The sequence below is a fragment of the Pogoniulus pusillus genome, chromosome 5 (assembly GCF_015220805.1).
Source record: "Pogoniulus pusillus isolate bPogPus1 chromosome 5, bPogPus1.pri, whole genome shotgun sequence".
In the NCBI taxonomy this organism is placed as follows: domain Eukaryota; kingdom Metazoa; phylum Chordata; class Aves; order Piciformes; family Lybiidae; genus Pogoniulus; species Pogoniulus pusillus.
This window is the reverse complement of record NC_087268.1, coordinates 38917386-38932828: the sequence shown is the minus strand read 5'-3', so window position 1 is coordinate 38932828 and position 15443 is coordinate 38917386. Positions and strand designations below refer to the sequence as shown.

Here is a 15443-nt window from a genome sequence, read left to right as displayed (position 1 = left end):
GTAGGTTACGGTTATGAAGCCACAGGTGTTTGATAAGCAAAGCTGAAAAATGTCCCTGTGCAAGTGGATCTAGCAATTCCAGAGGAAGGCACAACTTGCTGTGTACTTGGTATTAGATGCAGCTCTGGACCTTGCCCTCCTGACCACCAGTGGTGCAGAGAGAGGAATTACATGCCTTTGTGGTTGTTTGAAACCCAGGCAAAGCAGTGATCATAGTCATGCCTTTCAAGAGGCATGCATCCTGTTTGGAGATACACTTGACAAAGCTCAGCAAGACAGGACTGAACAAAAATAATCCCTGCTGGAGAACAAGACTGTCTTTCCTTTGATGGCCAGCAGCCAAATTCATGAGGTCACTTCCAGTCAAATGCAATATGAAGCAGGGCCATGCCAGCAGGGTTACAAGGAATCTCATGCCACTAGTGAAGGGAATCTACTCAGCTGTGTTTGAGACGAGGCCTTACCAATTATACAAGAAATGTGACATTTCTACAAACCACTAAATCCTGTTGGTTATTGCAGTGGAATACTATGGGGAATTTAGCCAGGCTCTGCCAGCACCCTGCCTGCATTCCTCCTTACTGGTGCTGATACCAGGAAGTGCAATGAAAACATCTCTCAGCTTGCTGCCTGATACCTGTGCAGGAAATTCCTGTTCCTCTTCTTCAGGAACTCCTGTGTCTGTAGCATTTCCTATCAGCCAGTCTAAATGTTTTGGTGACATGCAGGAATTTCAAGTCAAGGTGCTGAGAAATGTCATTGCACCCAACAAGCCATAGATACTTCCTCAGATTTGTTGTTTTGATAATTGTCCCTGTACATTAAATGCAAAAGGTGACACTTGGCATTATTAGCACAGGAACAAGTTATTTTTCATGAACTTTGTGAGTAGTGACAGTTAGAAGTGAGATAAGGTGAGATCTGGTGTAGGCTTTCTTTGGCTTAAATCCAGAAGTAACTAATGATAACTACACATCTGTTTGTCCAGCTAATACATAATGCTTTCATTTCCCCTTTTCAGACATGTTGCAAGGCACTTTTTTTTTGAAACTCCTTACCTAATCAGGTACCTGAACTTGTCACATGCCTAGATTTGAGGTGTCTAAAACCCCAGTCTTGAAGTAATTGTCAAAATCCTCATCAAGTCCGTGTGTTATCTTTGGTTTAATGAATAATTCTCTGCCTGTCACATCTGGAGGCCTCACAAGTGCTTCTCCCTGTTGATTCTGCAGGGAGAAGCACCTGTGCAGGTGCTGGGGGAACCTGAGCACTGCCTTCGGGGCAGATGTGATTCACATTGTCAGAAGGAGGCATTTGGTATAACTCAGGAATTTGTTTCCAAGTTTTAAGACTGGAGGCTGCAGTAAAATGATGTAGTGAGGTCTATGATGTACAATGTATGGGTATTATAGCAGAAGTTAGCCTTAAGAAGTGACCTAAAGGTCTCTGTGGATTTCTTACAGAGAAAAAGTCAGTGTGTAAGTAAAGCTATACCAGTAAAATGTGTCTTTGTTTTAATGGAGGTCAAGTTCCACCTTTATACCTTCTATTGAAACTACATGGTGGTAGCTGATGCTAATACCACTCATCAGAAAAGCTGTGGCATATCTTTGGATGCCAGTTGTTACAGCAGAGTAGGAGAGACTTGAGAAGTTAAGGATGAGGAAGCTGATATCAGATATATATTTAAATAAAATAACTGAAAATTACTTGCTTCACTCTGAACTTCTAAGAGTGGAGACTCAGGCCTCATTCTCTTGCTGTCAAGTGTGCTTCTTTAAGCTAAAGTAGAAAAGACACAGGTTTCTTTTGTTATTTGATAACTGGCACAGCCACAGTATCCTGCAGGAACAGGTATAATCCTGCATGTGGGCTGTCATGATATATAAGGGTTTTTTCAGTTTGCTTGAAGGGCTTTGTGGATGAGATACTCTAAAATGTATATTAATTATAGAATTACTTGTATTACTTGTTTGGCTGAATCCTTTGTCTGTAAATGGCCTTTAATTAAGGTTTACTAAGAATGAGATGAACAAAATGGTAATTATATTTTGCCCTGAAAAGGAATGCTTCAGCTATCACTGTTGCTCTTCTCCTGCCAAACCACTTTCTCATCTGGTTTTCATCCTGTTTTAGCTAATTTTGCAGCAAGCATTGTCTGTATTCAAGAGCCTCCTATGACTTCACCACTGTATTCAGTGTGTCAAGACAAATCCAGAAAGAAATTAGAGTATATTTCTTTCTTAATATGCCATTTGACAGAAAAATGTATTTAGGGTTGGGTTTTTGTTTGTTTGTGTTTTGAAAAATGTATTCTTTTTTTCTCTTTCCTTCAAGTATGTTCTCCAACTGTGTCAATAGATTAAAAATAACAGCATCCATGACCATCCTATGAGACAAGCACTTCTGGTTGAAAAGGAAGAAGCATGAAATCTCAGTTTAAAAACTGTTCTTCTGTCTGTCACTCTTTTAGAATTCCTATTGCTAAATCAAAGAGAAGTAGCTGGGAGCTCTCTGTGCGTCTAGGAGATGGAATTCACCCCGTTGCAGTTTCAAAGGATGCTTCATCGTTTTCTGTAAGTTCTGCTCATTTCTTAAGAAGTTTGATGTGTTGAGTCAGTGTATATTATCCTTCACACCTACTAAAATTCTCTGTCTCTTCAGTGACCAAACACAGATGTGGAGTTTTGTCTTTATTAGGCATTGCTATGAATTACAAAACAAGGCTCTCAGTCTTATTTAAATAGCACTAGTGTACAAAGATATTTTCCTCTACTCGTGCCTGTATCTACTAGATGATTAGATTAGTTTTCTAATTAACAGCCCTGCTTAGTGTCTTGTTTAAAAATAAAGTCTTGTGTTCCACTGTAGATAGAGTGAGAAATAAATGGAAAATCACAAAAATTGCATTACCTGAAGTTAGTGATTAAAAAGCAAATCAAAGAACCATGTGAGTTGAATGTGTAATCATACTGGCATGGAGCTATACTCAACGCCTCGGTGGTTAAACTGTTTGTGGTTATAGTAAAGTGTCAGCGTTTAAAGATGTGCCTTGGTCACTTCAGATGATCATGTATGAACTATTGCTCTTACAAATATTCTAATTATGTAAACATTTTGTGCTGTTAGCATGACAGGGAGAAAGACTGACCACAATATCAGAGAAATGGCAGTGCTGTGTTGAGTAGTTCAGCTGTTCAGCTCAACAGGGCCCTGGGCAACCTCATCTAGTTGTGGATACCCCATACCCCTACTCACTGCAGACAGGGTTGGACTAGATGACTTTTGAAGGTCCTTTCCAACTCAGACCATTCTATGATTCTCATAAAGCCAAGATGGAAGATGATTGATTTGGACTACTGAGAAGGTAGACTCATGGAAAGAGTTACTTTTAAAGTCTGTTACTGCTAATTCTACAAACAGATTTTCTTTTTTAATATATTTAATTTAAAAAAAGCCAAACAGTTGACTCCCATAGTGTCTCTTGACTCTTAGGCAAAAGTTTTCAAAAGTCTCTAAAGAAGTCAGTTTTCCTTAGAATCATTGAAAAGTTGGGCTGTGGGGAATCTGAGAATCCCTCTAGTTTATCTCTGACAGCTGTTTGCTCTTCTTGTGTGTCTTCACTGAGCAAAGTCCAACAGCATCTGCTCCATGGCTTTTTATATAGTTGCAATGTTCACATCTATGTTGCATTCAGAGTCATGGGATTTCTTTGGAAAGAGACATTTAAATTAAGGTTTCATATAATGAAGATAGTATTGTCTCAGTGGTTGATTTTTGCTTTTCTCTACTGAAATGTCAATGTAAAAGACATTATTGTTGAAAAAGGTAATCTTTTTAGATGCTTCTTTTCACTTATGTGAACTGAGGTTATGAAAATCTGGTGCTGTTTTGGAAAAAAAAATTGTTTGCCTAACTGGGGCAAGAAGATGCCCAAGCAATATTTAGTTTTAATACCTCTGTCACATCATGAATGACAACATATGAGTAAAGCACAGAGGTACTTTCTGTTCCGTATGAATCATAGCTGCACTATAAAAGGGATATGGAAATGAGTTGCTGTGGTCAGCAGCTTTCCAAATTTGATTGCAGCGTGGAAGAATGTGCTCATTCTAGTTGTGTTTCTTTTAGAAGGAAATCCACCAGGTCTTGACCAGCTGTTTACCCAGTACCTGCTACATAGCATTGCTCAATGGCACTGACGCTCAGCCTACTTGTCAAAGTGTGCTACAGGAGGAAAGTCCATTTCTGCAGGCAGCTTTTTACTGAATTACCTGCATTTAGAGGCAGTTTTACTGAATTAATACAACCCATTTGTCTAATAGAGGAACACCTCTGCCCAACTTCAGCCCAATTTAGAGTTGGTCTGGTGCTGTTTTGTGTGATAGAGAGCGCCTTTCCCAGCAGTAGTCATTGCCCCCAGTCTTTCTGCCTTTTTATCACAACTGTCTGGTAGCAGTCAGCCTGGAGCTACCTGCTGCTGTGGGGAGGACAATACAGGGAAACTGCTGGCTACTGTGGGTGTTGCACAGGCCTTTTCTGCTGCAAGCTCAAAAACATGAGTCCCATAGCTGGACCTTCCCAGAGTAGGAGTTTAGTTTAGCACAACTAATGACACGGGCTCAGGGGTGACCTCATTGCTGCCTACAACTATCTGAAGGGACATTGTAGCCAGGTGGGGGTTGGCCTCTTCTCCCAGGCAACCAGCAATAGAACAAGGGGACACAGTCTCAAGTTGTGCCGGGGTAGGTCTAGGCTGGATGTTAGGAGGAAGTTGTTGGCAGAGAGAGTGATTGGCATTGGAATGGGCTGCCCAGGGAGGTGGTGGAGGCACCGTCCCTGGAGGTGTTCAAGAAAAGCCTGGCTGAGGCACTTAGTACCATGGTCTGGTTGAGTGGATAGGGCTGGGTGCTAGGTTGGCCTGGATGATCTTGGAGGTCTCTTCCAAGCTGGTTGATTCTATGATTCTATGCTTTTTTGGGAGATTTACCTCAGTTTTGTGTAGTTCCCTAGGTCCTTTCTTGTATTGCTTACATAATAAATACATGTCTTTAAATGACATTGAGGAAAAGTCACAGATGGAGTAGGCTTGAACATCCTTGATTTGGAAGGTAACTGAATGTATAAATTTGTGTATGAGTCAGTCCCAGATTTGACTGGCAACAAAGCAGCCAAGCTGTAAACAGCACTGTGTTCTCCAAGAAGTACAATCTCTGAGAAATGATGCTGAACATGTAATGCTATTGTTGCTGGTCTGTCATTTTAATATGCAGAAAATCATTCTGACCCATTCCACAGGCCAAACCTGTCTCTCAGTTTTAATGGGACTGCTGAACAGTTCTGGTGTCTTACAGTAGTATAAGCATGACAGCTACTACAAGCTCAGTTTAACAAGGCATGTGTGGAGTGTGATTTCTAGTCCTTTGATATCCAAACAGTAACAAATGCAAAAGTTCCTACCTGTGTCCTTGCATCCTTACAGTGTGCTACTGCTGTTGCCTTTCACTTTCAGATAAGGAGGCAGAAACGCCCCTGGGGAGCTGGGTACTCCCCAGGGTCATGGGTGAAGGGATGCATAAGCAATGAGGAAGAAGTAGAGGTGCCAGCTAGGTCTGGCTGCATGCCCTAAAGTTTGGGCCAGAGGGATTTGCAACAGAAGCTTTTGCAGTCTATTCAATCTGTATACTTGAGAAGAGATAATTCCTTATTTATTTGTGTCTGGAGAATTCCTTACCTGGTGAAATAAATCTCATTAGATGGATTTCACTGTGACCAGATAAACCTTAAAAGTGTAGTGTATTAAAATTTAACTTCTGGAGTTTGAAATGTCAGGTTAACTGTTTTTTAATAACAGGATTGTCTAGAGTTACACTTATTTTTTCATATTCTTTATTGGATAAATACAAAGGGACATGTTAAGCTTTATTAGTAATTTTCTTTTTGCTGTGATTCTCCTGTGATTGTGCTGCAGATAAGAGAATATAGTAAATACAGCACAGTCAAAAATCTTCTGAATTCAAAGCTTTATAAGGGGAAAACAGTTGCCTTAAGAGTTCAAAGAAAAACCAAAGACTAAGAAAGAGAAATCTTGTTTCTGATTAGGAGTTATAACATGCCATAGGAAGGGGAAAAAAAGGGAATTCAAAGCTTTCTTTATTAACATTGCTGTCAGAAGCACAAGCCTCACTTTATGAACTTCTGCATTTACTTTTTGCTATTAAGTTGGTGTGACAAGGGCTTCTGACTTTGTGGGTTGTGTCCCCTTGTGGCTTGTGACAAAGATAGCTGAATCTGTGGTGCAGTTAGATAGCCCAGTGGGAGGGCCACCTTCACATTCCCCTTCTGAAGTTTACTCCCGCTGCAAACTGTGCATTGCAGCAGCAGTGTTCGCATCCTGATTTACTTTGTTTACCACTGGGACTCTTCCAGCACCGATTCCTTTATTTTTTTCCTTAACTCTTTTACTCTCTCCAGCCGAAACCTCACCACCTCACAGTGTGCAGTGCTTTGCTCTCTGTGCAGGGAGTGTGAGCAGCAGGCTTCTCCACGGTTCCCGCTGTTCGCAAGCAGATCATTCGTCAGCATCTCAGTCTGTGGGTCATCTGTGGTTTTCTTCCTTTATCATGAGAATCTTAATGAATTGGGCAGTGTTAGCTGCTCTTTGCTGCTCTTTATTTTTCAGGATTTTGATTTTTTTGTTACCATCTGGTTTTCACCCCTTTATTTGTAGCAGAGGTCCTTGATACGAGCTGGTGTTAGGCCACATTAGAGGCTCTGCTTCCCCAAACTGAAGCACTGCAAACAAAAGTATTAATTTATTTTGGGGCTAAATTAGAGGTTAAAAACTTTTGTGAATCCTAGTTTGATATTTTTTCTTGTAAAACAAAATTAGTTCTGTTGTTATTCTAAAGCCAGCAACGTATATGCTAATAGCTTAGTTTGTACAGAAGTAGTGTACTGGAGTTTTTAGTATCAGAGAGTTGTTTCTGGTGATATGCTATCAACATAGAATCATAGAATCAACCAGGTTGGAAGAGACCTCCAAGATCATCCAGTCCAACCTATCACCCAGCCCTATCCAGTCAACTAGACCACGGCACTAAGTGCCTCATCCAGTCTTTTCTTGAAGACCCCCAGGGACGGTGCCTCCACCACCTCCCTGGGCAGCCCATTCCAATGGGAAATCACTCTCTCTGTGAAGAACTTCTTCCTAACATCCAAACACTTTGGCAATTCAATGATTCAATGACTTGAAAATTAAAATAGAGCAGTTTTGGTGAGATGTGCTTGTTTATGTACCAAAAGCTTACCGTCTAAGGTAATGTGAATGTAGTTTATTATTTTTTCTTTGTTATTTGTCCTATCTATTAATTGCTAGAAAAATCTTTGAGTTAACCACTTGTCAGATGTATCCATTTAGCTCTTTGGAAGACAGATGATCAGGTTCTGGGCTTTGATTAGTAGTATTCTTATTCCTTTCATCAGTGGAGTTACAGTTTGCAATCAAGGTTACTGCTAAAGTAGAATTTGAAGGAAGAACGAGACTCATGTAAAACAGCAACAAATATCCTAGAAAAATCCCACCACCACTTCTGGAATCTTGTTTTATTCAGTTCCAGAGAGAAATGTTTTTCATCTTGCCATTTTTGATTGCCAGTCCAGCTATGAAATGTGCTTAGTGATTTCATTGCTACAAAGACTCCAGCTTTGCTGATGAGTGTTGGAGTCTGTTTTCCCTGATTAAAGCTTGAGTGTTCAGCAAAGTACTGATGGGTGGGAGAAGCAAAAAGTAGTGGGATCCTGCATATATTGAGCAAACCCAGTAGCTATGTGGTTTCCTTGCGCTGCATTAAACTGACCCTTCCAAACCAAGTATCAGCCACTAAGGGTGCCCTGGATCCACGTGGTGGTGACTTTGTTGCCTAATTGCAGACAGTGGAAGCTGGCTGCTTACAGCCAGTGTGGATTGCCTTTGCTAGTGGTGTGCCGTATGGGACCTGTCCTCAGCCCCATTGTAAGCAGCCCTTTGGCCACCAATGTGAGTAGGACTTTGATGTCACAGCCATGAACCAAACTTTCTCCTACATGGATGGATTTCATGTATGTAATAAACTTAAAATGTGTAATAAAATAATAGTAAAGAATTTAAGTGGCCTTAACAAGGGAGAACATAAATGCATTAGACAAGGCATCCAATAATAATTTTAGTTTCTTGGAGCAACCACAGTGTAATTCCATTCAACAAAAGAATGAAAGGTGAGTAATGATGTGACTGTAGTGCAGTCTTTTCATGGCTATAACCCACCTTCCTTCCTTCAGTGTTCAGATTTATTTTTCTGTTATGAATGCCATTCAAATTAGACACCTGAAGAATTGTTTGCATAGATATGTTTGTACAGGATGTGTTGCAAAAAGAATGTGTCTTCTCAATTTTTGTCTACACCTCTGCTTTCACAAAAGCAATGGATGAACCCAAAGGCTCAGCTGATTAATACCAGAACCAATGAATTAGACTTCAGGAGATAGTAAATTTTTTTGTTTGTTTCAGGTTCATTGCTCTGTGCATAGGTTGAGGACCTAATTTTAGTTCAACAGAGAATTTGTAGCTGTGTTTTATGTAACAAACTATGTTCTTGAAAGCTTTTTTTTTTTTTGTATAATACATTTTCTGATTCTTTAGTATAGGAATCCTCTGTCTTGAGGATTTTTTATGGTCATTTTGGCGAACTCCTCTGCAATTCATTGTTGTCTTTCTCCTTTTTCCTGTCTGAAAATAACCATTTCTGTTAGGGTTCTTCATCTCTGTAGTGGATGCATACCTTCCCAGGCCACTTAACCTCATCTTCTCATCTGTTCAGCTGACAAGGAATTTCCAGATGTTTTCACTTATAAAGTAGCTTCTTATCATTGAAACTGTGGTGAATGAAAGTTGTTTTGGTTTGTTTGTTTTTTTTAAAGTGTAAGGTGAAATAGTTCAAAAGTTACTTTGAGCGAATGGAAATCTGATACATTTCCAGAGGGACCTGTATAGGTCAAATGCTGAATAAGAGAAGTAGAGAAAGCTCAGTTGCTTCTTTTGGATTGCTACTAGAATGGGCTACTATTTGCACAAAGTACTGGTTCACTTCCTAAATTAAGATTTAAAGGCAGGCAAATGTAGTACAGACATGAAAAATGTATGAAGCTAGTTCAGTCTAATGAGAAATAAATTAATGGGGTTTGATAATTTTTAGGAAAATATATGTTTCCCCCCCCACCTTTTTAATGAGAAGTAAAGAGTTTATTAGGTATTAGTGTAGGTGGAAAATCAACCTGTGTGATTCTTAGTATTTGCAAGAGAAAACCTATTGTATGATACATCAACGAGTGGCATAACAATGTAAATATGAGGCACTACTGTCATAATTGTTTGAATATATGCTGTATCATCAGCATGGAGTAGATATCTTTATGCTTCAGTTTAGTTAATGAATTCAAGTATATCCAGTTATGATGCAGTTTTGAATTAAAATGTAATAAACATTTAATTAGAACTCTGCTGTATTTGTTTGCTGTGAGAGATAAGCTGATTTTAAAATTACCTTGGAAAATAATTTTTTTTTTGGTGTGTGTGTAAATTCTCTTCATGGGGTGCAAAAAATGCTTAAGAAGATATGTCACCTGAAAATCAAACTAGATGCAGCTGAAGTATGCGAGCCATCAAGTGTAAAAATGAATAGTACAATGTAAAATCAAAACAAATGGGCACAGAAAGTTGCTGTGAGGAAACTCAGTCCACATTTAATTCATTAAACAAAATGGCTTTCCAGTATTCAATGTAGAAGAATAACATTGCCCAACCCTATCTGCATAAAAGTAATAAAATCAAGAGAATTAATAAAATACCAGAATTATTATTACTAGTATTTTACATTTCTAGTATGCTTCATGCACATAGTATGTTAACTAATTGGTCATATAAAAGAAATATGAGGGCTCTACTAATAGGGATGAAAAGCAAATACCTGTAGGAATTAGCAACAGAGAGAGTCAGTAGAGATACAAATTAGCATACATCCCCAGGAGCAGTAAATGAAGATTTCCTGGTTAGTCTGGTTCTAATTATATGTTGTTATATATTGGAATATTAGATTGTTATGTGTGGACTAAAACACATGGCTATTTCAATGCCCAGCATGAGTTTGAATGAAAGGAAAGTGAATATGTGGAGGGGACAGATCAATTAGGTAACTCTTACAGCTGTAAGCAGAAAACTTTTCCTGCCTTTTTCCAAGTGGCTTCTATTTTACTTGCAGAGTAGCACAGAGATTTGATGACTCAGGACATATGCAGCTCAGTGGATTAAACTCTTCATTACCAAGTTCTGTAGGTTGTATAGTTATAGAAATTCTAGAAGTTGTGTACCTGTTTTTACTCTGTTAATTCAGATTCAAATCCAGAGCATTTTCTGTTTGTGAGACTTAGGTGTTTTGTATAATGGCATTTAAATGGAGTATATATAAGGTAGCCCTGTGGCAAGAGCAGAGCCCATGATTTCCACCTTCACAAAGCACTACTGTTACCACTGGGCTGCTTTTTGACCGACTCTGTCTGCTTCTCTCTTTAGGGCAGAGCAAGGATGCATTGACCATGGTGAGACCCCACCTGGAGTACTGCATCTAGTTCTGGAGCCCCTATTACAAGAGGGATATGGATGTGCTGGAAGGTGTCCGGAGAAGGGCCATGAGGATGATCAGAGGGCTGGAGCACCTCTCCTACAAGAAGAGACTGACAGAGTTAGGGCTGTTCAGTCTGGAGAGGAGAAGGCTCCTAGATGACAATATTGTGACCTTTCAATATCTTAAGGAGGCCTACAAGAACGCTGGGGAGGACTTTTTAGGCTGTCAGGTAGTGATAGGACTGGGGAATGATAGAAAGCTGGATGTTAGGAAGATGTTCTTCAGCATGAAGGTGGTGAGACCTGGAACGGCTTGCCCAGGGAGGTGGTGGAAGCCCCATCCCTGGAGGTGTTTAAGGCCAGGCTGGGTGAGGCTCTAGACAGCCTGATCTAGTGTGAAGTGTCCCTGCCCATGGCAGGAGGGTTGGAACCAAATGATCCTTGTGGTCCCTTCCACCCCTGGCTGATTCTGTGATTCTGTGAGTCCTGCATTCTTTTCTTTATGGTGGCAGATTTGATTTACTGGAAGAGTAGAGGCTGCCTTATCCTATCCTGACAGTGTGGGGACTGTTTCTCCTGGGAGGCAAGCACTTGAGTCCTTCAATCCAAGGAGAGCGTTGATCCTTGTGTTCTGACTCTGTGGGCAAGTGCTTTAATTGCTATCTTTCTATAGCTGCTGACATTGTGTTTTTTAAATGAAAGTGGCCTTGGCCTCAGTATCTCGTTGTGAACTCAGTGTTTCTTGTATGTATTTCCACTCTGCTCCCCTGAGTCTCATAGAGAATTTAGATGCTAGAACACATTAGATGACATAGAGGTAAAAATGCTTAGGTAAATATTTAGTATACTCATATAATATTTGTAATGCATTTGTGTGATGCATACGTGCTGGTGTACTAAGTAAAAAGAGGAGAGAATATCTGAATTGCCTTTTTTTTTAATACCACACTATTATAGCAATAAGAGATTGGTACAATAGGTGCATGTGTGCTTTACAGGCATTTCTGGCGTGAGTTTGTATATCTGATTAGTTTATTCATACATTACTCCATAAACATAAAGAAGAAATATCTATAAGGTTGCAAATAAAAATGTCAAGAAAAACAATGAATTAAGTATGTAGTTTTAAATATATGCTCTCACCTCTTATGTCAGGGCCATGTAATAGCTTGGTTATAGTAGGTTTTGGAGATTCATAGTTCTATGACTATATGGTATATGGCCTACAAAAGATGTTTAAAAAAAGGAAAGGGCAGTGAAAGGTCTGAAATGCTAAAATATAAAATATTTTAAAGGCAAGTTTGTGGTCAGTTTGGGTATTTATTTTCCCTGTGTTAGAATCAGACTCAATTGTTTTAAAGTGTAGTTTTTTAGAAGTCAGAGAAAGAGCTGGGTTTTTACAATGATTTATTCTAAATTTCACAATGAAGACTTTTACCCACACAGGTGACTGGCTTCATAAGATTCATTCCTGTGATATGGGAATGAAATTCAATGAACAACAGACTGAAAAGTAAATTATCTGTAATGATAGGAAGCAATAGCATAACATTTTCTTTCTCCAGAAAGTGGTGTTTCTGTCATAACAGCATTTAACACATCCTGTCACCTTTTCAGTCCTTCTGTAGTCTTTGGGTGTAATACTGAAAGCTCCCTGGTTGTCTTCAACTCATTTGTGTACCATGCACCACGATCAATATTCCTATCATTATTTTCTAGTTTCGAAAAGCAGTGCTCACAAAAGTGTCACTTGCATACTTTTCTTTGTCATTCTTTGTCTGACCAATAAAACTGGGAAGAGAAAACTCAACCAAGTCTTTGCAACCCTCAAAACCCTCCCCAACTTCCCAACCCCCTCCCCCCAAATTTTGTAGAACGAATAGATTAAAAAATGTTGTGAGCTCCTCCTGCTGGTTCAGCAGTAACAATAGTCAGATTTAAAAGCATGCTAATGTGATGTTAAGAGGCTGGCTTATTACCACAAAAGTCATAGTTAACTCGGCAGCTCCTGGATGGTGTTTCATCTTTAATTCTGTTCTCTGAGCAAATCTCAGCACATTTAATATTCAGTATGACACTCTACTTTGGGATCTCTTGATGCTTTGGCATAGGGGGAAACTCTAAGGTCATTGCTGCTTTGAGTTGCTTTCATAGCTCTCAATGTCTTTGCTGCTTTTTCTCCTGTTTAATTTAATTTTTTAAGTAAGGCAGATTATTAACATTACTTTAATGTAGCTTTTATGGCTTATGAAAAATAATGCTGCTCTAGTGGATAGATGTGCGTCAGCTGTGACTAAATGTTTTGATGTAGTCTTCTTAAAAAGATAGACTAGGAGAGCTTTCCTTTGAAATATGTGAAGCAGTTTTAGACACAGCTTCTCAGATGGATCTAATTAGTCTTTCATACGGACTGGATGTCCGTTTGTTGCAGCTGAATTCTCATTTCATTCACCCCTAACTAGAAACACCTCGCTTCAAACATGTTTCTTCAAAGAAAGAGGGGTTTAGGGTTCCATGTTTTACTGCTTTTTGATGTTGGTTTCCCTTTAACTGAGAAGACCTTATGTTTATACAACTGTTGTTATTAAGAAAACATAGCTTTGTTCATGAGAGTTCAGTCAGTATCACTGTTGCTTATTGGTAGAAGTCTGATCTGTGGAATCTGACTATGAGGCTAGTGGAAGAGTTGTAAGGAATTTGAGTGCAAAGAGGATGTTCTAATAAAACCTGGATTATGGGAATATGAAAATTAAGATTAGAGGTACAAACGATCAGACTCATCAGTAGATTACAGTCCTAATTGTATTTATATATCATAGTCACCAGAGACATTGTACTCAGTGCTGTTGCCCATTTAGGACACATGTATGTGGCACACTTTAGTATGGTGCAGGGGAACCTGTGCTGACTAACCTTGTTTGAGTAATGCTGTGATGTGGCACTTGGTGCCATGGTCTAGCCTTGGGCACTGTGGTAAAGGGTTGGACTTGATGATCTGTGAGGTCTCTTCCAACCTTGGTGATACTGTGTGTGTGTGTGTGTATACTGTGTGTTAATTCACCACTGCTGCTCCTGGTTGAATAAACTTGGTCAGAGCTGACACGTGCAGCTTCATGTCAGGTGCCACATCATGACACTTCAACAGTGAAGGATATCATGAAAGCTGCAGTGGGGTCCGATCAATCAGTGTGAAATGTTCAGTGAGTGATGCATGGATACTGCTGTAGTTGATGTTTAAGGAAAATGAGTGGAAATAAGGCAAGGTGACAGATACTCGGCCTGTATCTATTCCCCACTGGCTGCTTTGTGGTCATGATGTCCTCTAGACGAAGGGGAGTTAGACTGCAGAAACAGACTGATGTTACTGGCTCTACTTGTCTGCTCCCCAGCAATGTAGCTGAGATGGTTTTGCCTCTAGAGATTGCCATTCACCTTTTCTTCTCATTGTCAAAGGCAGAGCAGTCCAGCCCACCTGTCTCATAAGGTGGCACCTAGGGCATGCTGATAGGCATGTGTGATACAGCAGACCATGAGCAGTCTGTCTTTAGTGAAACTGGCTGGCTTGCTGGGTTGCCTCTGGGATCTGTTATCCATGTCAATAACTCCAGGAGGCTTGCATGTCTGCTAGGAAACTCACACGGCAGTACTTTCATAGAATCATAGCATCAACCAGGTTGGAAGAGACCTCCAAGATCAGCCAGGCCAACCTAGCACCCAGCCCTATCCAGTCAACCAGACCATGGCACTAAGTGCCTCATCCAGGCTTTTCTTTTAACACCTCCAGGGACGGTGCCTCCACCACCTCTCTGGGCAGCCCATTCCGATGGGAAATCACTCTCTCTGTGAAGAACTTCCTTCTAACATGCAGCCTGTACTTCCCCTGGCACAGCTTGAGACTGTTCTATTGCTGGTTGCCTGGGAGAAGAGGCCACCCCCCACCTGGCTACAATGTCCCTTCAGGTAGTTGTAGACAGCAATGAGGTCAGCCCTGAGCCTCCTCTTCTCCAGGCTAAAGAGGCCCAGCTCCCTCAGCCTCTCCTCATAGGATTTGTGTTCCAGGCCCCTCACCAGCTGTGTCGCCCTTCTCTGGACACGTTCCAGCACCTCAACATCTCTCTTGAATTGAGTGGCCCAGAACTGGACACAGTACTCAAGGTGTGGCCTGACCAGTGCCTTGGCCTTAGCCATTTTCCTTATTTGCCTCTCACCATGTCATCTTCTTCTCTTATATCTTCTGCTTGTCAACAGGCAGCTTCATGTTCCCCGTTTGTCCTGTCGGAAAGCAGGTCAGGGGCTGCTGTGCAGTTACATACAGGTGGACCAGCTCAGTTGCTGGGTGACAACCAAAATTTCTTTGTTCTAGATCTGAATGGGGGCACTAATTTAAAAAAAGATTTTACTAAGTTTGATTAGTAGGTACCAGTCCTTGAGTTCAGAAGTTGAGTGTGTGTGGGGGAGCTGTCTATAACTACCTGAAGGGTGGTTGTGGCCTGGAGGATGTTGCTCTCTTCTCTCAGGTGGCCAGCACCAGAACAAGAGGACACAGCCTCAGGCTGCACCAGAGGAAATTTAGGCTTGAGGTGAGGAGAAAGTTCTTCACTGAGAGAGTCATTGGACACTGGAATGGGCTGCCCGGGGAGGTGGTGGAGTCGCCGTCCCTGGAGCTGTTCAAGGCAGGATTGGACGTGGCACTTGGTGCCATGGTCTAGCCTTGAGCTCTGTGGTAAAGGGTTGGACTTGATGATCTGTGAGGTCTCTTCCAACCTTGGTGATACTGTGATACTGT

The 15443-nt window shown here is 40.7% G+C and overlaps 1 protein-coding gene across 4 annotated transcripts in view; it reads left to right on the top strand.

The window, feature by feature from the left end:
- PCCA (propionyl-CoA carboxylase subunit alpha) overlaps positions 1–15443 on the top strand; it is a 358591-nt gene that overhangs the window by 190574 nt on the left and 152574 nt on the right. For all 4 annotated transcript variants that reach the window (XR_010302383.1, XM_064143822.1, XM_064143820.1 and 1 more), the window contains exon 19: positions 2474–2576. Coding sequence is in view for 3 of the 4 variants with exons in the window: in XM_064143822.1 (XP_063999892.1) it covers positions 2474–2576 (103 nt within the window). In the remaining variant the exon portion in view is untranslated. The remainder of the gene's footprint in view (positions 1–2473; positions 2577–15443) is intronic.